We start from the raw sequence: 24,351 nt of genomic DNA, 5'->3' as shown, positions 1-24,351 counted from the left end.
CATGCTGATTTTCTAATCTGCAGGGATTTTGTTTTTTTTACCTTTAACTACACCTACACTAATTCCCCCACAGATTCTCAATTGGTGTATTACAGTCAGTAATTTAATTTCATTAAAGAAAAAAACAGTGTATCTGATGATTCAAAAAATTCTAAACTTTGCTTTCAGACTTTTGGTCAACAGGGATATTTTTCCTTTGGCTCTTTTGTTGAAAACATGACCCCTGCAGACCCTGATTTTTTTGTGTTGTGTGTGTGTGTTTGCTTTGGGAAAAGGGGGATATAAGTCTAATTCCAAGTTTTAAATTAAATGTTAACTAATGTTAGCCACTTGTTTTTAAGAGCACATGCTTTTTTTTTAATAATAACTGAATTATTTTGATTTCATTAAAGAAGCTTGGTAAAATTCTCATTTATTGTGGAAAAAAAAGTAAATCAATTGGCCATTTTGGCAATCAAATCTAAACATTTTGACTAATTACCACACCTCACTTGCACTGCAAATTGAGCCCTGTTATTCCTAGAATTGTCATAAAGTGTAAAGAGTTAGAAAGTTCACAAAGATTCCTCAATTTACCTGTCTTTTAGACCCAAGTTGACAGAAAGCATGGAGCAAGTTTCTGTACTTTAAAAAATGACTATGTAATACAAGTAAATAGACTCTAGTTACAGGCAGACAATTATGTACTGTCAGCATATAACTCTATTAAATCAACCTCTTGTAAATTCCTGCTCTCACTTTGTCTCACTCACAAGCAAATGTGTTTTGGATGAAGGGAAATCTGGCAAAGAAGTTCAGTGGTCTCTGTTCACAGGATCTACTGAAACAGTTCTTGTGTTGGTCAGAATGCTGCTTCTCAGTCTCCTTCTGCAGATATGTCCTCTCATTTGCAAGAGACAAAGGATAGTTTGTTCACTTATAAAAGGTCGCTCACTTATGAATTAAATGTCATAGCTTATAGCAATAAACTGGCTTTCTTCAGGCTTAAAATGGCTTTTACTGCAGAGAACAGAAAGACCTCCTGAGCTGATAGAGATCTGATGACTTTTCTGAACCTTGTTTACAGCACCAGCTGTTCAGTTCCCTGGGAACTAATCACATGCTTGTTGGCAAGCAGAAGGCGTTTGTTATTGATAATTAGTCAATAGACCACAGACCAATCAGCTACTTGCACCCACCAAAGCACCATTTATACACAACTCCTCAGCTCCAATGCATCTGATGTACATTTTAACTACTGGTCAAACAAATTATGTAAATGGTACTTTCAAAACATGCACCAATCATTTTAGTTCACAACTAAAATACAGAAAAATTAAAAAATCATCATCTTTACGTAATGGTGGGAGCAGTGGAGCTTGATTACCAGTGCATTCCTCCAATACTATTGCAACAGACTTGTGTGAAATGATGTTGAACAATATGAAATAGTTCATAATATTCACAAGCTCAGAGTGCAGTTGACTTAAAATGCAGTCACAAGATTGAAAATTGGATAAGTGTCACACAAATGCACTACAGGGTATGAGATTAGAACAGAGGGACACACTGTGAGGTAAGAGTGCTTTATTCTGTGGCTAAGCTGAGGTATGGATGTCAAAAGTGGAATGTGCATGAACACTCTTCATTTTCACATTTTCATAAGCAAAGTATTCATAAAGCAAAACCACTTAAATTTATAAAGATCATCAATATCTAGCAAACTAGATCACCAATAACTAGCAAAAGCTAATCAGTTACATAGTTAACAAATATTATTGAAAGTGATTTACTTACTGGCACAGGTGGTGGTGAGTCTGCTCGTGCAGGAAATGGGCAGACTGCCAATTCATATTTTACCTTGGGGATCCTTGTAGGTGAAAACCTTCATAACAATAATTTTTTATAATTAAATGAAATTGCACAGAATAAATGACGATTTTCCGCTTAAATGATTTGCTAACGAGATGATTATTTTTAAATATTTCCAATCCCTTGCTTTCAAGTAAAGCATCAAAATACTAAAACTATAGTGCAGGAAGGGGAACAGGTCAAAGGCTGGAAATTCTGTAGCAAGTAACTTACCTCCTGATTCACAAAGCCTGCCCACAGATGTAAGTCAGGAATGATGATGGAATATTCTTCATTTGCCCAGATGGGTGCAGATACAGCTCAAGAAGCTTGACCTCATCCAGGACAAAAAAGCCTTTTCTCATTTTGCTCTTCCATACTTGAACTATCTTCACTTACAGGATCCGTATCCCTCTATTCCCTTCCTATTCACATATTCATCCAGGTGTTTCTTGAATGCTGTTATTGGGTCTACTTCCATCACCACCTCTGGCATTGCATTCCAGGACTTACCACCCTTTGTGTGAAAAACCTGCCTCGCACATATCTTTTAAACTCCTCCCCCCCCCATACCCCCTGCACCTTGAACCTGTCCTCTTGTCATTGACCCTCCACCCTGACAAAAGCCTCACACTTTCCACTCTTATCAGTGCTATTCACAATCCTATAAACTTCTATCAGGTCAGCCCTCAACTTCCTGCATTCCAGTGAAAAGAAACCCAGCAAACCAACCTTTCTTCATGGCTAAAATCCCCCATACCAGGCAACATCCTGGTAAACCTTTTCTGTACCCTCTCTAAATCATTCATATCTTTCTATGTTGTGGTGACCAGAACTGTATGCAATTTTCCAAGTGTGGTCTAATTAAACTTCTATAAAGCTGCAGCATAACTTGCCTATCCTTATAATCAATGCCCCTTCTAATGAAGGAAAGCATTCCATAGGTCTTTTTTACTATCTTACCTACTTGCGCTGCTGCCTTCAGCGATCTGTGGACCTGCACACCCAGATCTGTCTGCACATCAATACTCCTAAAGGTTATACTATTCACTGTATAAATTCCACCTGTACTTGACCTTCCAAAATGCATCACATCACATTTGTCCAGATTAGACTCCATTTGCTATTTTTATGCCCATGCCTCCAACTGATCTGTATCCTGCTGTATCCTCTGACAATTCTCCTCACTATCCATAACTGCAACAATCTTTGTATCATCCACAAATTTAATAATTAGACACGCTATGTTTTCCTCTGAATTATTTATGTAGATCACGAATAGCAGAGGTCCCAGTACAGATCCCTGTGGAACACTGCTACTCACAACCCTCCATTCTGTCCTTCCGCTGCTACCCTCTGTCTCCTATGACTAAGCCAGTTCTGTATCCATCTTGCTAGCTCACCACTAATACCATGTGATTTCACCTTTTGTACCGGTCTGCGATGAGGGATCTTGTCAAAGGCTTTACTGGAGTCCATGTAGACAAAATCAACTGCTTTTCCCTCATTAATCATCTTCATCATCTCCTCAAAAAACTGAATTGAGTCGGTGAGGCACGACCTCCCCTGCAGAAAACTATGTTGTCTATTGCTAATAAGTCCATTTGCTTCGAAATGTGTTTCGATCTTGTCCCTGAGAATCTTTTCCAATAATTTCCCTACCACCAACATGAGGCTCACAGGCCTAGAATTTCCTGGATTATTCCTGCCCTCCTTCTTAAACAGTGGAACAACATTGGCCAAACCCTAACCACCTGACACCTGGAGGAAGAACACCTCATTTTCCGCCTTGGGAATCTGCAACCACGTGGAATTAATGTGGATTTCACAGTCTCCTCATTTCCCCTCCACCACCTTATCCCTGTCCCAAGCCTCTGACTCAGCACTGCCCTCTTGACCTGTCCATCCTCTTTCCTGTCTATCCACTCCACCCTCCTCTCTGATCTATCATCATCTCCGCCATGTCAATCTACCTGTTGTATTCTCAGTTACCTTCCCCCCCTCTCAGCCCCCCGACCCACAAGCCTCATTCCTGATGAAGGGCTTATGCCAGAAACATCGATTCTCCTGCTCCTTGGATGCTGCCTGACCTGCTATGCTTTTCCATCAATTTCTGTTTTTGTTGCTAAAGGCAGGCACGTCACCTGGCAACGCATCCCATGGTATTAAAAGAGATGGTGGGGGAAATAGAAAATGTGCTTGTGATAATTTACCAAAATTCGCTGGACTCTGGAGCGATTACAGAAGATTAGAAACAGAAAATATGATGCCACTGTTTAAAAATGGAGGTAGTCAAAAAGTGGGCAACTATAGACCCATTCATTTAACTTCTGTTGTGAGGGAAATGCTTGAATCTAACATTAAGGAAGAAATAGTGAGACAGCTGGATAGAAATTCTCCATCAGGCAAGTGTGGGTTCATGAAAGGCAGGTTGTGTTTGTCTAATTTACTGGAATTCTTTGAGGACATTAAAAGCATGGTGGACAATAGGGAACCAGTGGATGTGATGTATTTGGATTTTCATTTGACAAAGTGCCTCACAAAAAGTTACTGCATAAGATAAAGATATACAGTATTACAGGTAAGGAATTAGCATAGGTCAAAGATTGGTTAACGAACAGAAAGCAAAGAGTGAGGATAAATGGATGTTTTCTTGATGGAGATCAATGACTAGTGGTGTGCCTCAGGGATTAGTGTTGGAACTTCAATTGTTTACAATTTATATAAATGATTAGGAATTTGGGAAGAAGTGTAGTGTGTCAAAGTTCATAGATGACATTAAGATGAATGGTACATCAAAGTGTGCAGAGGACACTAAAAATCTGCAGAGGGATATACATAGTTAAGTGAGGCCTGACAGATGGAGGGACCTGGGATCATTGTAAATGAATCACAAAAGATGCAGATGCAGCAAGTAACTAAGAAGACAAATGAAATATTGTCCTTCATTGCTGGAGGGATGGAGTTTAAAAACAGGGAGATTATGCTGCAGCTGTAGAGGGTGCTGGTATGCCTTCATCTGGAGTACTGTGCACAGTTTTTGCCTCCTTACTTGAGTAAGGATGTACTGGCACTGGAAGGGGTGCAAAAGTGGTTCAATAAGTTGATTCTGGAGTTAAAAGGGTTGGCTTGTAGGGTGAGATTAAGTAGTCTGGAACTATACTCATTGGAAGTGGGGAGAGGTGCAGGGGAGTGTGGATTCTTTTAGAAACATATAAAATTATCAAGTGAATAGACAAGATAGAATCAGGGAGGTTGTTTCCACTGGTCAGTGACAGTAGCACTGGGGGCATAGCCTCAAAATAAGGGGGAGCAGATTAAGGCCTAAGTTGAGGAGCAAATTTGTCTCCCAAAGGGTTGTGAATTTGTGGAATTCCTGCCAAGTGAAGCAGTTAAGGCCACCTCGTTGAATGTTTTAAGGCAAAGATAGATTTTTGAACAGTAAAGGAATTAAGGGTTATGGTGAGTGGGCGAGTAAGTGGAGCTGAGGCCACAAAATGATCAGCCATAATTTTGTTGAAAGCCACTGAAGGTCTAAGGGCCTGATGACCTACTTCTGCTCCTTTTTCTTATGTTAACAACATTCATTCCTTCCACCACCAATGCTCAGTGGCAGAACTTTGTAGCATCTACAAGATGCACTGCAGAAATTAATGAAGGTTCTTTGAAGAGCACCTTCTAAATCCATGAACACTAAACCCATGAAGGACAAGCAAAACAGATGCATGGGAACACCACCACTTTGAATGTCTCCTCCAAGCCATTCACCATCCTAACATGAAAACATGTTGCTGCTCCTTCAGTGTTAAAGGGTCAAAATCATGGAACTTCCTCTATCGCTGCATTGTGCATCCAGCTACAGCACGTGACAGCAGCATCTCAAGAAGGCACCGCACCATCAACTTCTCAAGGGCAATGGAGTGGGAGTGGGTGGGGTGGGGGCAGGCCAGTGTTTGGTGAAAATTAGTGTGATTGACTGTGGGTCAGGGTGAGAATTGGGAGTCAGGTAGCCAGGAGTTTGAGCAGGTCTTACCTCCTTCTGGTTAACTATTAAGGTTAGTAAATCAGAACCCTCCAAAGTCTCCGAAATTAACTCAGAGATTGGAGACTTTTTGGCAAGGTTCCCATTTGGAAGTTTAAATTCACTGCATAGTTATTGCATCAGGACTTTCAAGGGATCCTGAAATATAATTGTTAAGGTATCACCAGTCTCCAACTTTCTGGATACTGAAAGATCTATGCCCAAATCTTTCTCTTAAGTATTTATGTTCCTGTCATATGCACTATGTGACTTGTGCAGTATGCTGTTGGAAAATGTGAGCTCTGACTATCTAATGCAAGTTATTTTTACTATATTTTCTCCATTGCACTGATACTGTGGATGTAGTGTGGTAATAGCTTAATATTCTCATTTCTCAGTTGCATCCTCCTCCACCCTTATTTAATTAAAGATCATTTACAGGGAAGTTGTCAATACAGTGCTGTTCATACCCCTGGTGGTTTCTGCTTGTGAAACTAAGGAGAAAAATCATTTTTAGCTTCCTGCACCATATGAGACCATTTCCTCTTGGCTGCGCTCAGTATAAAGAAGCACATTAAATAATCCAGAATAATTACTCAGCAGACCTGAAAATCACACACACAATTAAATTGGTTTCATTCCCTTTTGTCCCTGATGCTCCAAACTGCAGTGATTCAAGCTCAGTTATAATTCTATTTACATTGGCAGGTCCTTCCAGGTGCCTTACACAAATCGTCATGAAATTTTGTTTTAGATTAGACAATTATTATGGTAATCAAGATTAGAGTGGTGCTTGAAAAGCACAGCAGGTCAGGCAGCATCCGAGGAGCAGGAAAATCAATGTTTCGGGTAAAAGCCCTTCATCAGGAATAGTGATTACTATGGTAGGCAATTCGACCCTGAAGAAGGAAAGTGTTTTGCTGCTCAGTCAATCCTATTGTTATCCAACATACACAGAAACAAAGTGTTATATTGAATGTCACTGGATGATTGAGAGTAGAGTTGCTGATTGCTCCCAGCTTCAGTCATTGATACAACTTGGAAGTTCTCTGTTGAAGATTTTTTTTAATGAGATGAATGTCTTTTTACTGCAAGTGAAATGTTAATCATTCACGTGACACAAGTATAAGATTAATTCTATTTGAATTGGTAAGATTCCAATGCCTCAACAGCACGTTCCTTGCTGGTATTGTTACTTAAAAAAAAGACAGATTATATCTACTGGAATAAAGAGCGCATACAGAAATGTAGCGGCTTACTGAACATTGGAATGGGAACTTTGCAATCTTAATTTCCATCCCTTCGGTTCACAAACGAACTATGTTGCCAATTTTCAGTGAAGCATTGACACGTTCTCAGTGAGTAGATTTGGGCAAAAAAAAATTTGGCAGTTCAGATTAACAATGCACTCAAACCCGATGAATACTATTCAAAGTTGTTTTTGTAACACAATGCAATGTGTTAGGACATGGCAGTAAACCCTCCCTCTAATTAAACCAAGCCCACAGGAAAGCTCACCTCGCTTTGTAATCTGTTAAAGTTTGAGTGACAGAGAACTACCCAAAGTCCATTATTTAACAAAAACTATCAATTTAATTCTTTATTGATAAAGTGAACATTAAACAACAACTATTTACAACTCTAAGCCTCCATTCTCTTCAAGGTTTGTTATCTACCTCCCACTCTATAACCATATACTGATCCAAAAAAGCCCCTATTCAATTTACAGAAACTCTATTTTCAAACCAAACAGTTGCTGTCAACTCTGGAGTACCAAGTTAAAAATCACAACACCAGGTTATAGTCCAACAGGTTTATTTGGAAGCACTAGCTTTCAGAGCGTTGTTCTTTCATCAGGTGGTTGTTGAGTACACAATTGTAAGACACAGAATTTATAGAAAAAGTCAGTAGTGTGATGTAACTGAAATTATACATTTAAAAATACCTTGATTGTTCGTTAAGTCTCTCATCTGTTAGAATGACTATGATAGTTTCACTTCTTTTATATGTAAATCACAAAACTTGTTTTAAAAGTTACATTCTCAGGTTGTCAGACCTGTAGCAATTGGTATTAGACAGATAAGATGTTGAAGGTGTTAGCCTCCTGTGTTCTGTTATCTGTGCCATAATGTTTAGACTGATTCTAATCTAAAAAAAATGAGTTAACAGAATCTTACATGGATTCATGCAGTTTTTGAGCAAAGTACAATGCAACTCTGCAAGTACAAATTCACCCCACAAACGTAAATATCTATGTGTGCATGTGGTATGCATGTTGTGTGTGTGTGAGTGTGTGTGTTGGTGGTGGGGGGAGGGGGTGAGTTGTGATTGTCTGTGAGAGAGAGAATGTGTGTGTGTAAAGGGGTCTAAGTCTGTGAGAGGATGCATATGTGAGTGTGGGAGTCTGTGTGTCTGTAGGAGTGTGCATGTGTGTGTATCTGGGGTGGGGGGTTGTGAGTGTCTGTGAGAGGGAGTGCATGGGTATGTGTGAGGGTAAAGTTGTCTAAGCCTGTGAAAGGGTGCATGTGTGAGTGTGAGAGTGTGTGTCTGTAGGAGTGTGCGTGTGTGTCTGGGGTGGGGGTTTGAGAGTGTTTGTGAGAGAGTGTTTATGTGCGTGTGAGTGTAAAGGGGTCTGTCTGTGAAACACTGCATGTGTTAGTGTTGGAGTGTGTGTCTGTAGGAGTGTATGTGTGTGTATAGTGCAATGGTGGTCACCTGTAGTGTGACATGAACCCAAGGTCTCAGTTGAGACCCTCCCTATGGGTACCGAACTTAGCTATCAGCCTCTGTTCGACCACTCTTCGCTGCTGCCTGTCCTGAAGTCCACCTTAGAGGATGGTCACCCAAAGGTCTGAGGTCAAATGTACCCCCCACCCTAGACACACACACACACACACACGCACACACACTCCTACAGACACACACAATCCCACACTCACACATGCATCCTCTCACAGGCTTAGACTCCTTCACATTCACACACACACACATATACACTCTCTCTCACAGACACTCACAAACTCCCATCCCATACACACACACATGCACATTCCTACAGACACACACACACTCCCACACTCACACATGCATCCTCTCACAGACTTAGACCACTTTAGACACACACATATACACTGTCTCTCACAAACACTCACAACCTCCGATCTCTCTCTCTCTCTCTCTCTCACACACACACACACACACACACACACACACAAGCACACATTCACATTTGTGAGGTGAATTTGTGTTTGCAGAGTTACATTGTACTTTGCTCAAAAACTGCATGAATCCATGTAAGACTCTGTTAACCTATTTTTTAGATTAGAATCAGTCTAAACATTATGGCACAGACAACAGAACGCAGGAGGCTAACACCTTCAACATCTTATCTGTCTGACACCAATCGCTACAGTTAACCTGAGAATGTAACTTTTAAAAAAGGTTTTGTGATTTACATATGAAAGAAATGAAACTATCATGGTCATTCTAACAGATGAGAGACTTAACAAACAATCAAGGTATTTTTCAATGTATAATTTCATTTACATGACACTGTAAACGTTTTCTATAAATTCTGTGTCTTACAATTGTGTACTCCACAACCACCAGATGAAGGAGGAGCGCTCCGAAAGTTAGTGCTTCCAATTAAACCTGTTGGACTATAACCTGGTGTTGTGTGATTCTTTTTAACTTTGTACACCCCAGTCCAACACCAGCATCCCATCTCCAAAATCATAACTCTGGTGTCAATCTTCCTCTGTTCATAGATCTCCCTGGGCTATCTTCAGTCTTTGCTGCACAGATTTTTCATATGAAAAAGGTCCTTTTGACAGAGAGTTTTCAGACAGTCTGTCTGACAATGGCAGGTGGTGTTCTTTCTGGCTAACTGTCCAACATGTCTGCATTTTACACCCCAAACATTGTATCATCTCATTGGTTCAATGTTGTCAAAACAGTAAAATTCAAATTTGATTGGGTTTAGTATCTTTGGGCATAATTTGAACTGATTGGTTAAATTCAAACTGCTGTGAAAGCAACTGGTGTGTAGGTTACAGCCAAAATGTTACACCTTTAATTTTCTAGCACACTCTGTGACATGACAGGTGCTTGCCAGCTTTTACTCTCTTTTAAAGGTACAGTACACACCTTCAACTTCTTAACAAATGTTATTACTTGAAACAACAGTAACAATGCTCTTTCTTTGGCTTTTGAATACAGAAATATATATATATATATATATATATATATATAAAACATATATAATATATATGAGTCATAGAGAAGTACAGCATAGAAACAGACCCTTCAGTCCAACTTGTCCATGCCGACCAGATATCTCAACCCAATCTAGTTCCACCTGCCAGCACCCGGCCTATATCCCTCCAAACCCTTCCAATACACCCTTCCATACAACCATCCAGATGCCTTTTAAATTTCACAATTGTACCAGCCTCCACCACTTCCTCTGACAGCTCATTCCATATATGTACCTCCCTCTGCATGAAAACGTTGCCCCTTAGGTCTCTTTAATATCTTTCCCCTCTTACCCTAAACCTAGGCCCTTTAGTTCTGGACTCACCCACCCCAAGGAAAGGACTTTGTCTATTTATCCTATCCATGCCCCTCATGATTTTATAAACCTCTACGAGGTCACCCCTCAGCATCTGATGCTCTAGGGAAAACAGCCCCAGCCTATTCAACCTCTCCCTTTAGCTCAAATCCTCCAACCCTGGCAAAATTCTTGTAAATCTTTTCTGAACCCGACCAAGTTTCACATCTTTCCAATAGGAAGGAGACCAGAATTGCATGCAGTATTCCAACAGTAGCCTAACCAATGTCCAGTACAGCCGCAACATGACCTCCTAACTTCTGTACTCAATACACTGACCAATAAAGGAAAGCATACCAAGCGCATTCTTCACTATCCGATCAACCTGCGACTCCACTTTCAAGGAGCTATGAACCTGCACTCCAAGGTCTCTTTGTTCAGCAACACTCCCTAGAACCTTACCATTAAGTGAATGAGTCCTGCTAAGATTTGCTTTCCCAAAATGCAGCACCTTGCATTTATCTGAATTAACTCCATCTGCCACTTCTCAGCACATTGGCCCGTCTGATCAAAATTCTGTTGTAATCTGAGGTAACCTTCTTCGCTGCCCACTGCACCTCCAAGTTTGGTGTCATCTGCAAACTTACTAACAATGCCTCTTATGCTCACATTCAAATCATTTATATAAATGATGAAAAGTAGTGGACCTGGCACTGTTCCTTGTGGAACTCCAGTCACGGCCTCCAGTCTGAAAAACGTTGGTATACTGTTGAATCTTATCAATACTTTATCCATTAAATCCACGAAACACATCTGCTATCAGATTCTTATGAATCGCAACATGTATAATTTGTAAATCAAAAGTCGATAACATAAGACATCAACAAAATAGACTCATATTCTTGTCTTCATAGCATTTCAAGAATGTAAGAGGATTGTGATCTGTATCTCCGACACATTGTTCGTGACATAGACATTAAAATGTTGTAAGGCCAGTACCAAACTCAATAGTTCCTTTTCGAGTGGAGAGTATTGGTGGGTGTTGAGTTTCTTTGAAAAGTAACCAACTGGCAGTTCAATTTGGTCATCATCTTCTTGTAGTAGTACAGCTCTAACGTTACTGTCAACTTTGAAGGGTTTCAGAAAGTTTGGTGTAGCTAAAACTGGTGCGGCAGTTAATACTGCTTTTAAATTGTCAAATGTCTCCTGGCATGTTCGGGCCACCAGAATTTTGTATTCTTCTTCAGCAAGTCTGTTAATGGTTGGAACGTTGGAACAAACTTCCAGTAGAATCCGCTTAGTCCCAAAAATCGAAGTACCTCTCTGTTCAAGATTGGTTGTGGCCTTCATCTTTGTGTTCTTTTGGGTCAACCTTCCATGACCGATATTATGTCCCAAGAACGTCACCTCTGCCTTCACAAATTCTGTTTTCTTTAAGTTTATTACCAGTTTTGCCCCTCTTAATTGTTCAATGAGTTGAGCCAACTGTACCATGTGATTTTTCCCAGGACTCACTAAAGATCACTGCATTGTCCAGATAGACTGCACTGTTTGTTAACCCAGCCACAACTCTGTTCATGAATGTGGCAGGTGTGTTCTTCATTCCAAAGGGCACCATTTTGAACTGATAAAGCTCATTTAGGGTTACAAAGGCAGAAATTTCTTTTGCTTTCTCTCATAAAGGTACCTGCCAATAACCACACAGTAAGTCTAACTTTGTGATGTAACTGGCTTGTCCAACTTTCTCTATACAGTCCTCCGAGCTCAGTATTGGTTATAAGTCTGATTTTGTTACAACATTGCCCTTCCAATAATCCACACAAAATTGTTGAATCCTGTCAGGTTTGTGAATTTACATGATGAACGAACTCTACTCGCTCTGACTCGGTTTGATGATATCTTCATTGAGCATCACCTCCACCTCCTTCTGGACCTGTCTGGCTTCGAAAAGATTAAGTCTGTAGGAGTGTTGTTTCATCAGAACAGCATTTCTGACATCTACCTCATGCACAATAGCATTAGTCCTCCCCAGCTTAATCCTGCATATTTCCTCATACTGCTGTAACAAACCTTTTAGCTGCGTTCTTTGCTCCTGAGGCCGATTGTTTATTGACCTATCCCACTACTCAAGGAATTCCTCATTGTTTAACATATTTTGAGGCACATCAAACTCCACAATATCTGAATTTGATTTCTCACTCTGTGGGACAATAATTAACACCAGTTTCTCCAGTTCCCAGTCTTTATCAGATCATTTACCTGACTCAACTTTTTCTCAATTTGCTAGCAACTACTAAATCTGGCTTTGAAGGGATCTCCTACCACTAGTAACAATACTAATACATCATCCCCATGGGAAACATCCGAATTTCCGAGTTTATCTGCCACCTGCTTCATTCTATGCTGTGCCCATTTTTAATTTCTGTTTAGCTAACTCATCTACCTGATTTAATCTCACCCTAACCTCCAATACATAATCCAAGTGTGAGATCACCAACTGTGGTCCTGTCCATTTCTCTTTAATTAATTACAAAGGGTCTCTCACGTCATGTCCTTATATTAACACAAAGGGAGCAAACTGTGTAGATTAATTTAGGGCACCCTATTGGCAAACAATACGAATAGGATACCTTCATCTCAATCATTTAGGTAATCCTGAAAGTACGCTCTTATCATGTCTTCAGGGTCTGATGCCACCTTTCTAAAGCTCCTTGATGATATGCCTTTGATTTAAAGTGCTGTATGCTAAGCTATCCATGACTTCTTTCAACAGCCTAGCAGTAAAATTAGACCCTTGGTCTGACTCAATCTCTCTGGGTAGCCCATACCATGTGAAGAAAGTACTAACTCCTCTACCACCCTTTTTGCCTTAATACTCCATAATGGAATTGCCTCTGGAAATCTGGATTCTGGGGAATCCAAAATGGAGGATGGGAAAAATTTCTGGCTGTAAAAGCAGCTTTTTTTTAGGTATTTTAGGTGCTGGAGGTGACTTCCTGGAATTCCAGGAGCAGCAATTACTGTTTTATATGCTGTTGCATTGTTTAGGAACTTTGGGAAAAAAATCAAAACAATAGCAGTTTTAAAAGGGAGAAGAACAGACAAAGGAAGCACATGGTGAGGTCAGTGCAGGACAGAGAGAGAGAAATAAACTGACACCACTGTGAACCTGCACAGTTACTGCCTTTGCTGTTTGAATTCATGTATTGCTGGACATTGGAGTGTGTCTGGGAAAATTAACAAACAGTGAAATTCACAATTGATCTTGGAGGAACTGTTTGAGCGAAGTTCACAGCACAGAAGCAGATAAGTGTATTGTTTTTAAGTGTAACCTACAGAAAGTCTGCAGTAGTGAGTAGAGTGGGTTCTTACTTGATTATATGTTTTGAGATAAGTCTCTTGATTACACTTAAAATATAAGCCATAACTATTAATTTAACCCTGGGGCAGTGTTTTGTGGATGAATAAACAGTGTTATTTTCTGGGTCTGTAGATTGTGAAGGAGCAAAAATGGTCTTTAGTAGAATGGTATGCGCTTCTTATCAGATGTGGGAGTTTAAAGAGAGCTTAAGGGTTACTGCAGATTATATCTGCAATAAATGCTGTTGGTTGCGAATCTTATCAGATCGAATGGATAGGTTGGAGAGACAATTAGAAGCAATGAGGAATTTGCAACAGCAATAGTATGTGATGGATGACAGTTATAGGAACAGGGGAAAGTCTCAGATATAGTCACGTAGATGGGTTAACTCCAGGAAAGGTAGGAAAGGTAAGCAGGTAGTGTAGGAGCCTTCTGTGGCTATACCCATGTTGTTGTTGGAAAATCTAGGGGGTGATGGATTCTCAGGGGAACGTAACATGAACAGCCAAGTTTCCGGTATTGAGACTGGATCGAATGCAATGAGGGGTACATCAGGATTCAAGAGATCAATTGTGTTCGGGGACTCTCCAGTCCAAGGTACAGACAGATGTTTCCGTGGCCAGCAGCGAAAAATCAGAATGGTGTGCTGCTTTCCTGGTGCCAGGATCAAGGATGTCTCAGAGAGGGTGTAGAGTGTTCTCAACGGGGAGAGGGGCCAGCAAGAGGACATTGGCCAAACTGTAACCAACGACATAGGAAGGGAAAAGGTTGAGATTTTGAAGGGACATTACGGAGAGTTAGGCAAAAGTTTAAAAAGGAGGTCCTCGAGAGTAGTAATACTTGAATTACTCCCGGTGCTAAAAGCAAGTGAGGGCAGGAATAGGAGGATAGAGCAGATGAATGCATGACTGAGGAGCTGGTGTATGGGAGATGGACTCACATTTTTGGACCATTGCAATCTCTTTTCAGGGAGAAGTGACTGTACAAGAAGGACGGATTGCACTTAGACTGGAAGGGAACTAATATACTGGCAGGGAGATTTGCTAGAGCTGCTCAAGAGGATTTAAACTAGTAAGGTGGGGGGGGGATGGGACACAGGGAGATAGTGAGGAAAGAGATCAATCTGAGACTGGTACAGTTGAAAACAGAAGCAAGTCAAACAGTCAGGGCAGGCAGGGACAAGGTAGGACTAATAAATTAAACTGCATTTATTTCAATGCAAGGGGCCTAACAGGCAAGGCAGATGAACTCAGGGCATGGTTAGGAACATGGACCGGGATATCATAGCAATTACAGAGACATGGCTCAGGGATGGGCAGGACTGTTCCAGGATACAAATGCTACAGGAAGGATAGAAAAGGAGGCAAGAGAGGGGAGTGGCATTTTTGATAAGGGATAGTAATACACCTGTGCTGAGGGAGGATATTCCTGGAAATACATCCAGGCAAGTTATTTAGGTGGAACTGAGAAATAAGAAAGGGATGATCACCTTATTGGGATTGTATTATAGACCCCCTAATAGTCAGAGGGAAATTGAGAAACAAACTTCTAAGGAGATCTCAACTATTTGTAAGAATAATAGGGTGGTTATGGTAGGGGATTTTAAGTTTCCAAACATAGACTGGGACTACCATAGTGTTAAGGGTTTAGATGGACAGGAATTTGTTAAGTGTGTACAAGAAAAGTTTCTAATTCAGTATGTGGATGTAACCTACTAAAGAAGGTGCAAAATTTTACCTGCTCTTGGGAAATCAGGCAGGGCAGGTGACTGAGGTGTCAGTGGGGGAGCACTTTGGGGCCAGCGACCATAATTCTATTAGATTTAAAATAGTGATAAAATAGGATAGACCATACCAAAAATTTGAAGTTCTAAATTGGAGAAGGGCCAATTTTGATGGTATTAGGCAAGAACTTTCAAAAGGTGATTGGGGCCAGATGTTTGCAGGTAAAGGGACGGCTGGAAAATGGGAAGCCTTCAGAAATGAGATTAGGAGAGCCCAGAGAGTCCTGTTAGGGTGAAAGGAAAGGCTGGTAGGTGTAGGGAATGCTGGATGACTAAAGAAATTGAGGGTTTGATTAAGAAAAAGAAGGAAGTATTTGTAAGGTATAGACATGATAGATCGAGTTAATCCTTAGAAGAGTATAAAGGCAGCAGGAATATACTTAAGAGGGAAATCAGGAGGGCAAAAAGGGGACATGAAATAGCTTTGGCAAATAGAATTAAGGAGAATCCAAAGGGTTTTTACAAATACATTAAGGACAATAGGGTAACTAGGGAGAGAATAAGGCCCCTCAAAGATCAGCATGGCGGCCTTTGGGTGGAGGCGCAGAAAATGGGGGAGATACTAAACAAGTATTTTGCATCAGTATTTACTGTGGAAAATGAAATGGAAGATATAGAAAGTATTGAAAAATGTCCATATTACAGAGGAGGCAGTGCTGGATATCTTGAAAAGCATACAGGTGGATAAATCCCTAGGCCCTGATCGGGTGTATCCGAGACCTCTGTGGGAAGCTAGGGAAGTGATTCTTGGCCTCTTGCTGAGATATTTGTATCATCGATAGTCACAGGTGAGGTGCCAGAAGACTGGAGGTTGGCTAACATGGTGCCACTCTTTAAGAAGGGTAGTAAGTACAAGCTGGGGAACTATAGACCGGTGAGCCTCATGTCGGTGGTGGGCATGTTGTTGGAGAGAATCCTGAGGGACAGGATGTACATGTATTTGAGAAGGCAAGGACTGATTCGAGATAGTCAGCATGGGTTTGTGCATGGGAAATCATGTCTCACAAGCTTGATTGAGTGTTTTGAAGAAGTAACAAAGAGGATTGATGAGGAAAGAGCAGTAGATGCGATCTATATGGACTTCAGTAAGGTGTTCAACAAGGTTCCCCATGAGAGACTGGTTAACAAGGTTAGATCTCACAGAATACCGGGAGAACTCACCATTTGGATACAGAACTGGCTCAAAGTTGAAGACAGAGGGTGGTGGTGGAGGGTTGTTTTTCAGACTGGAGACCTGTGACCAGTGGAGTGCCACAAGGATCAGTGCTGGATCCCCTCCTTTTTGTCATTTATATAAATGATTTAGATGCGAGCATAATAGGTATAGTAAGTAGGTTTGCAGATGACGCCAAAATTCAAGGTGTGGTGGACAGTGAAGAAGGTTAACTCAGATTACAATAGGATCTTGATCAAATGGGCCAATGGACTGAGAAGTGGCAGATGGAGTTTAATTCATATAAACGTGAGGTGCTGCATTTTGGGAAAGCAAATCTTAGCAGGACTTATACACTTAATGGTAAGGTCCTCGGGAGTGTTGCTGAACAAAGAGACCTTGGAGTGCAGGTTCATAGCTCCTTGAAAGTGGAGTCACAAGTAGATAGGATAGAGAAGAAGGTGTTTGGTATGCTTTCCTTTATTGGTCAGAGTATTGAGTACAGGAATTGGGAGGTCATGTTGCGGCTGTACAGGACATTGTATCAGCCACTGTTGGAATTTTGCATGCAATTCTGGTCTCCTTCCTATCGGAAAGATGTTGTGAAACTTGAAAGGATTCAAAAAAGATTTACAAGAATGTTGCCAGGGTTGGAGGATTTGAGCTACAGGGAGAGGCTGAACAGGCTGGGGTTGTTTTCCCTGGAGCATCGGAGGTTGAGGGGTGACCTCCTAGACGTTTACAAAGTTATGAGTGGCATGGATAGGATAAGTAGACAAAGTTTTTTCCCTGGAGTCGGGGAGTCCAGAACTAGAGGGCATAGGTTTAGGGTGAGAGGGGGAAGATATAAAAGGGACTTAAGAGGCAACTTTTTCACGCAGAGGGTGGTACGTGTATGGAATGAGCTGTCAGAGGAAGTGATGGAGGCTGGTACAATTGCAACATTTAAAAGGCATTTGGATGGGTATATGAATAGGAAGGGTTTGATGTATATGGGCCGGGTGCTGGTAGGTGGGTCTAGATTGGGTTGGGATATGTGGTTGGCATGGATGGGTTGGACCAAAGGGTCTGTTTCCATGCTGTACTTCTCTATGACACTATGATACACACATCGATTATGGTTAGCAAGTACTGGTTCCCACTTTTAGTTCTCAGGATTGGACCTACAGAATCAATCATAACCTGCTTTATGATTCTTCGAATGCAGGAATTGGCAACAAAGGTGCTGGCTTTATTACTGCCTGTGTCTTACCTATCATTTGGCATGTATGACATGTACAGCAAAAGTTAACTATATCCTGATGCATTCCAGGCCAATAGAAATGTTTTTGTACCTTAGCCTGAGTCTTCTGTCCACCTAAATGACCTCCTACAGGTAGTTCATGTGCTACCCATAACACCTTCTGTCTGTATGGTCCTGGCAACACAATTTGGTGCACTACGGCCCATTTCTCCTCTGCACTCACCTGCCGTGGCCTCCAGTTTCGTCTTAGGATTCTACCTGTAAGATAATAACTCTCAGAAATATTCTCTGCCTCCTTTTCTGAGTATGTATCAACATATATATCTTTTATTATCTTGTCTTTCTGTTGTAAGTCCATCACCTTTCAGGACTAAACTTTTCTGCCTGACTTTCTGCTTGTTTAGGATTTTCCTGCACCATTTCATCAAACAGGGTGTTCGCTAATTGAGCCTCAACTCCTTCATCTTTCTCTTCATCTTTTGCTTTATGCTGTGGCTTATGATAGTGGGATCTTGTTATGATACAGTAGGGGAAAATTTCAAGGTATTTTTCTTTTAACTCCTTAGTTCCCTGGTCTTCTTTGGGCTTCTCCACAACAGTGGGTGTTACTCCCACCTTGGATCCTGCCAAATCTTTCTCAAGAGCAAACTGGATTCTTGGGATTGACACTATTAATCGCTGCCACTGTTACTTCCCCAGTCTTGAGTTGGTACTCCAATCTGATCTTACATATGGGAAGGCTGAATTTCTGTCAATCTATCCAAATTACCACTCTCTAGTAGGCTAACAGATCAAAGAGAGTACAAATACGTTCAAATCTTACTATTAGAGACTGGTTAGATCCTGTATCTCTCATAATTGTAACTTGTTTCCCTTGTCCCCCTGTTCTTTCTGAGCAAACTTTACCCACAGAGGCAAATTCTTTATAGAGATCAGACACTAACTCCATACCCAGCCCTTGCCTAGGCTGTGCACTCTCCTGCAGGCTCCTCGACATTTCTTGGGGTTTCCTTTACTACTTTTACTAATGCCACTGGCTTAGTGTCTTTTTACAACATATTTTCCTACAATGCTTTTCTTTAACAACCAGCACTGTGACTTTATGAGTCCCACCTTCGGGCAGTGAAACACCTTTTCCCAGTGCTCTTCTTAAATCACCAGCACTGTATTTTCTGTGTCCCGCTCCATTACAGTGAAAATACCTGAAGCCTTTTATCTCCATTTTACCCCCTTAGGCTTCTTTTTTAACCTGTGGTAAACAATTACCAGTGTGCTCTACCCCTTGTTTTGTAGTGTAGGATCTCCCCTTCTCCCAATTTCTATCCCTTACAGGACGAAATTCTTGCCAGAGCTAATGCACCAATGCATATTCATCAGGCATCTCTGCTGCTCTTCTCACTTCTTGAACTTTCTGTTCATCCACATGAATTCTTATGTTCTCTGGAAGTGAGTTTTTAAAACTCCTCCAGCTCTCTGAACCTCATAGGTCTTATCTATTTGTAAGGCCTGCAGCCATCTATCAAAATGACTGTGGTTAATTCTTTCGAACCCAACATAAGTCGGACCTGGTTCTTTCCTTATGTTTCTGAACTGCTGTCTATGCGTGCCTGGTACCAATTCGTAAATATTCAAAATAGCCTGTTTGACCTCTTCATAATCTCTTGACTCCTTCATCTGAAAGCGCTGCAAATACCTCATTAGTTCGCCTATCAGTTTAGTCTGAACTAGCGTTACCCACAAGTCCTCTAACCACACCATCTGTCTTGTCAATTTTTCAAATGAAATAAAGAAGACTTCAAAATCATTCTCATCAAAATGTGGCAGTGTTTTAACACATTTATATCTATCACTACCTTCTCTCTTCATTGCCATCCTGTTAACTTGACTTTGCTGACTAAGTAGCAACTTCTAAAATTCAAACTCTCTCTCCCCCTTTCTTCTGCCTCTCTTTGCTCAGCTATAAACCTTCTTTCTCTCTCTTTTTCTCTCTCTCTCTATCCCCCTTTCTTTATCTTCCAACTCCATTTTCCTCAAATGTAATTTAATTTTTTCTAACTTATCCTCACTTTTCTGTTTCTCTGACACACCTAAGTGCTTGAATAGCTCCCTTAAAATTTCAGCTTTACTTCTGTCCTTGGTTAAACCCAATGTGAATCTCTTTGCTAATTCTAAATGTGTGGCCTTTTCTTTTCTTTCTAAACTTTCTTGGCAAATTTGGGAATCATCTTCAAATCTCAGAACCTCTTTAGCAATTTTAAGAGCCATTTCTCTCACTTTTAATTTAACCAACCACAAATAACCGAAATTAAACAAATTGTTTCCTCTACATTTTATTTAAAGATCTAGGACACTAATTGGCAAGCATTTTAATCTGCTGGGATCTTTTGCCCCAAATCTGCCCAAATCTCAGACTGGTTCTGTCTCAACCTGTCCAAATCATGGACACGAGCCCCCAAACTGTTCCAACATGGCGGTAAACCCTTCTGCTAATTAAACCAAACCCACAGAAAAGCTCACCTCACCTTGTAATTTGTTAAAGTATGAGTGACAGACAACTGCCCAAATTCCATTATTTAACAAAAAAATATCAATTTTATTCTTTAACTCTAAAGTGAATATTAAAGAACAATTACTTACATCTTTAAGCCTCCTTTCTCTTCAAGGTTTGTTATTTACCTCCCACTCTATAACAATATACTGATCCAAGAAAGCCCCTATTAAATTTACAGCAACTAAATTTTCAAAACCATAAAGCAGCTATCATCTTCGGTGTCAATCTTCTTCTGTTCATAGATCTCCCTGAGTTGCCTTTGGTCTTCTGCTGCACAGAGTTTTCATATGAAAAAGGTACCTTTGATGAAGAGTTTTCGGGCAGTCTGTCTGACAGTGGCAAGTGGTGCTCTTTCCAGTGAACTGTCCAAAATGCCTCCTTTTTATACCCCAAACATTAGATCATCTCATTGGCTTGATGTTGTAAAAATAGTAAAATTCAAATTCGATTTAGGTTTTAGTATCCTGGGGCATAATTTAATCTGTTTGTTTAAATTTGAACTGCTGTGAAAGCAACTGGTATGTAAGTTACAGCCAAAATATTACATCTTTCAATTTTCCAGCACATTCTGTGACATGACAGCTGCTTGCCAACTTTCACTCTCTCTTAAAGGTACAGTACACGCCTTCAACTTCATAACAAATGTTATTACTTGAAACAACAGTAACAATGTTCTTTCTTTGGCCTTTGAATATAGAAATTATGAAGTAAATAATTATTCAATAATAACACTAAAATAATGGACTTCTATTCCCAGAAAGAATGTTGACTGGAAAGTAGATGCCTACAGGTAGCTCAACAAGCAGTCACAACATACTGGAGATGAGCTAAAGAGGATGAGAGTGGGACTTATGTCCCTTAATGAGAGAAAGTCCTGCCCTCAGGAGATGCCATTCTATCTGATTGGCAGCTCTTGTGGTCCCACCAGTGTCACTCCCTCGAATGAGGTGGCCTTCCCTTCCTTTTTGCCACTTTTCATCTCAATAATTAAAAATGGCCTACCCACAAAAGCCATATTATGGCAAAAATAGTGAATTATCTTGATGAACAGACTTGCCAACAAGGTTAATTGATGTAGACTATTTAATTTATAGTTTAACTTTATTTCTGATGATCATCTCCAATACTTGCTTACCTATTCATCTTATTTTCAGACAAGTATAAATAAGTTCAGGAAATAGTGATGTAGTTTAAGGCACCAATGCAGCTCATTAAAGACAAACGTTCAAATATCAATTTTATGGCATATTTTAGAATACTTAAATTAGGTGTATTCCTACTATAAAGACAAAATCTAAAGCAAGAAGCCATCATTCATAGAAGTTCGGGAAAACATGAACATTTAGATAAAAATATATAATTGTCCAAAGATGTATGGCAGATTATATAATTGGTCCGAAAATTAAGAACATGAAGAACAGAGATTGACAAAAACGTTAATCAAGAAGAATAAACTAGGGTATGAGAGCAAATTATCTGGGAAGGTAAAAAAAAGATAGTAAAGATGTTACGGGTATTAAAAAAGGTGGTATTAAAATGAATGTTAGCCCGCTAGAGAATGGAAATGGGGACTTCATAGCAGATGAAAACAATATGGTGATGAAATGAACAAATATTTTGCTTCTGTGTTCATTACACAGAGTATAAAAATATTCGGGTAATAGTAGTTAATCTGGAAGTGGAAGAGAGAGAAGAGCTTTGCAAAATCACAATGACAAGGGAAACAGTACCAAGCAAACTGATGGAGCTACAGGTTGGCAGCCAAGAGGTGCACATGAGCTTCATCCTAGGGTATTAAAACAGGTAGCTAATGAGATAGTTGCTACATTGATATTAACTTTCCAAACTTCATTAGGTTTAGGAAAGGTTCCTTTGGACTGGAAGTTAACAAATATTCAATAAGGAAGGGAGATGACACCTTTTGTCGGAAACAAGTTAGAATTACTCATTAGTTATAGCTATGCACTTGGAAAACCTCAAGGTCTTCAGGAAGGATCAACATGGCTTTCTGAAAAGTAAATCATGTTTAATTAATTTATTGGTCTTCTTTGAAGGAGTAAAATATGCTTAGGCGAATGGGAAACATGTGAATATACTATTCTTAGATTGGTGGAAAGCATTTGGTAAAGGTACCACATCAAGAGTTATTATGGAACATAAAAACTCTTGGCTTCGGATGTGAGATATTAGCACGGACAGAAGATTGGATATCAAGCAGAAAACAGAATATACAGATAAATGTGTGTTTGTTTGTTGGCAGGATCTGACAATTGCAGTCCCCAGGAGTCTATGACAGGGCCTCACCATTTTGCAACTTAGATCAATGACTTAGATGAGGGGAGCAATGCATGTTAACTAAATTTACAGATGGCCCAAAGATCAGTAGGAAAGCATGTTATGAAGACATAAGGAGTTTGCAAATGAATATAGATAGGTTGAATGAGTGGACATAATACTGGCAGATGGAGTACAAATGAAAAAAAACCAAGTTATTACTTAAATGGAGAATGACTAGATCAGATTATCAGACCAATCAAGAAGCTCATATCCTATGAGGTCCACCTGGCTGACTTTGTTACAATCATTACATCCCTCTCCCACTGAGTCCAAGGACATAGGCTGGTTCTCTTTTTTTGTAGTTTCTCCTGGAGCATTTTAACAGCAAGTCAGGTTCCTCCAACTCTTCCTCTAATAGAGGTGAGGTTTAGAGAACAGTAGCTCACCTCTTGTGCACAGGGCCTTGGAGGATATTCATCCTGTTCTTCAAGTGGCAAAGGCTTTGAGGCGGCAACATGTGTCAGATTCTGAGGTACATTTCATGCTTGATGGAGAAGGAGAATCCATGAGTTTGGGAACAATCAGAAAGGTTGTTGTGGAGCCAAGCAAGTTTTGCTCCTGCACTGTTTGCAAGTGTGCAGCTTTCATATCATTCACCTGCTTGTTCAGGACCCAATCTTCATGCGTTACTGGACCTGACCTCACATCAACCATGGCATGGGAGTTGCAGTGGGAGAGGGACTCCCTGAGATTCTTGTAGAGAGAGGAGGAAAACTTCTTCAAGGCAGGCATCCTTGCAAGAGGATTCGCAGTAGGGTTAAAATCAACGAGGTAAAAACAATGACTGCAGATGCTGGAAACCAGATTCTGGATCAGTGGTGCTGGAAGAGCACAGCAGTTCAGGCAGCATCCAAGGAGCTTCGAAATCGACGTTTCGGGCAAAAGCCCTTCATCAGGAATAAAGGCAGTGAGCCTGAAGCGTGGAGAGATAAGCTAGAGGAGGGTGGGGATGGGGAGAGAGTAACATAGAGTACAATGGGTAAGTGGGGGAGGGGATGAAGGTGATAGGTCAGGGAGGAGAGGGTGGAGTGGATAGGTGGAAAAGGAGATAGGCAGGTAGGACAAGTCCAGACAAGTTAAGGGGACAGTGCAGAGCTGGAAGTTTGGAATTAGGGTGAGGTGGGGGAAGGGGAAATGAGGAAACTGTTGAAATCCACATTGATGCCCTGGGGTTGAAGTGTTCTGAGGCGGAAGATGAGGCGTTCTTCCTCCAGGCGTCTGGTGGTGAGGGAGCGGCGATGAAGGAGGCCCAGGACCTCCATGCCTTTTACCCATTGAGGGTCAGTCCCATAGTTCCTATACTAAAAATCCTTCCCTGAAGTAAACAGTCTCTCTTGCTTCGTGGAGTTTCACTGGTGCTCCTCATGCTGTTTCACCCACCAAAACCAGGTCTGGGAAGATCAGTTTTAACCTGGTGCAGAGTCTTCGTTGCATTAGTAACTCTGCTGGAGCTGTTCCTGTTGTTGCATGAGGGATGTTCCTATAATCAAATAGGAACCAGGACAGTTTGATATCTAGTGAAT

At 40.6% G+C, this 24,351-nt stretch overlaps 1 protein-coding gene across 1 annotated transcript in view; it reads right to left on the bottom strand.

Annotated features, from left to right (window-relative positions):
- Positions 1-24,351, bottom strand: part of LOC140493413 (kelch domain-containing protein 3) — a 220,787-nt gene that overhangs the window by 36,907 nt on the left and 159,529 nt on the right. The window contains exon 14 of the mRNA XM_072591833.1: positions 1,777-1,864. Within this exon, the coding sequence (XP_072447934.1) occupies positions 1,777-1,864 (88 nt within the window). The remainder of the gene's footprint in view (positions 1-1,776; positions 1,865-24,351) is intronic.

Source organism: Chiloscyllium punctatum, chromosome 2, assembly GCF_047496795.1.
Source record: "Chiloscyllium punctatum isolate Juve2018m chromosome 2, sChiPun1.3, whole genome shotgun sequence".
Lineage (NCBI taxonomy): Eukaryota > Metazoa > Chordata > Chondrichthyes > Orectolobiformes > Hemiscylliidae > Chiloscyllium > Chiloscyllium punctatum.
Note: the sequence above shows the minus strand (reverse complement) of the source record. Positions and strands in the feature narration are given on the sequence as shown.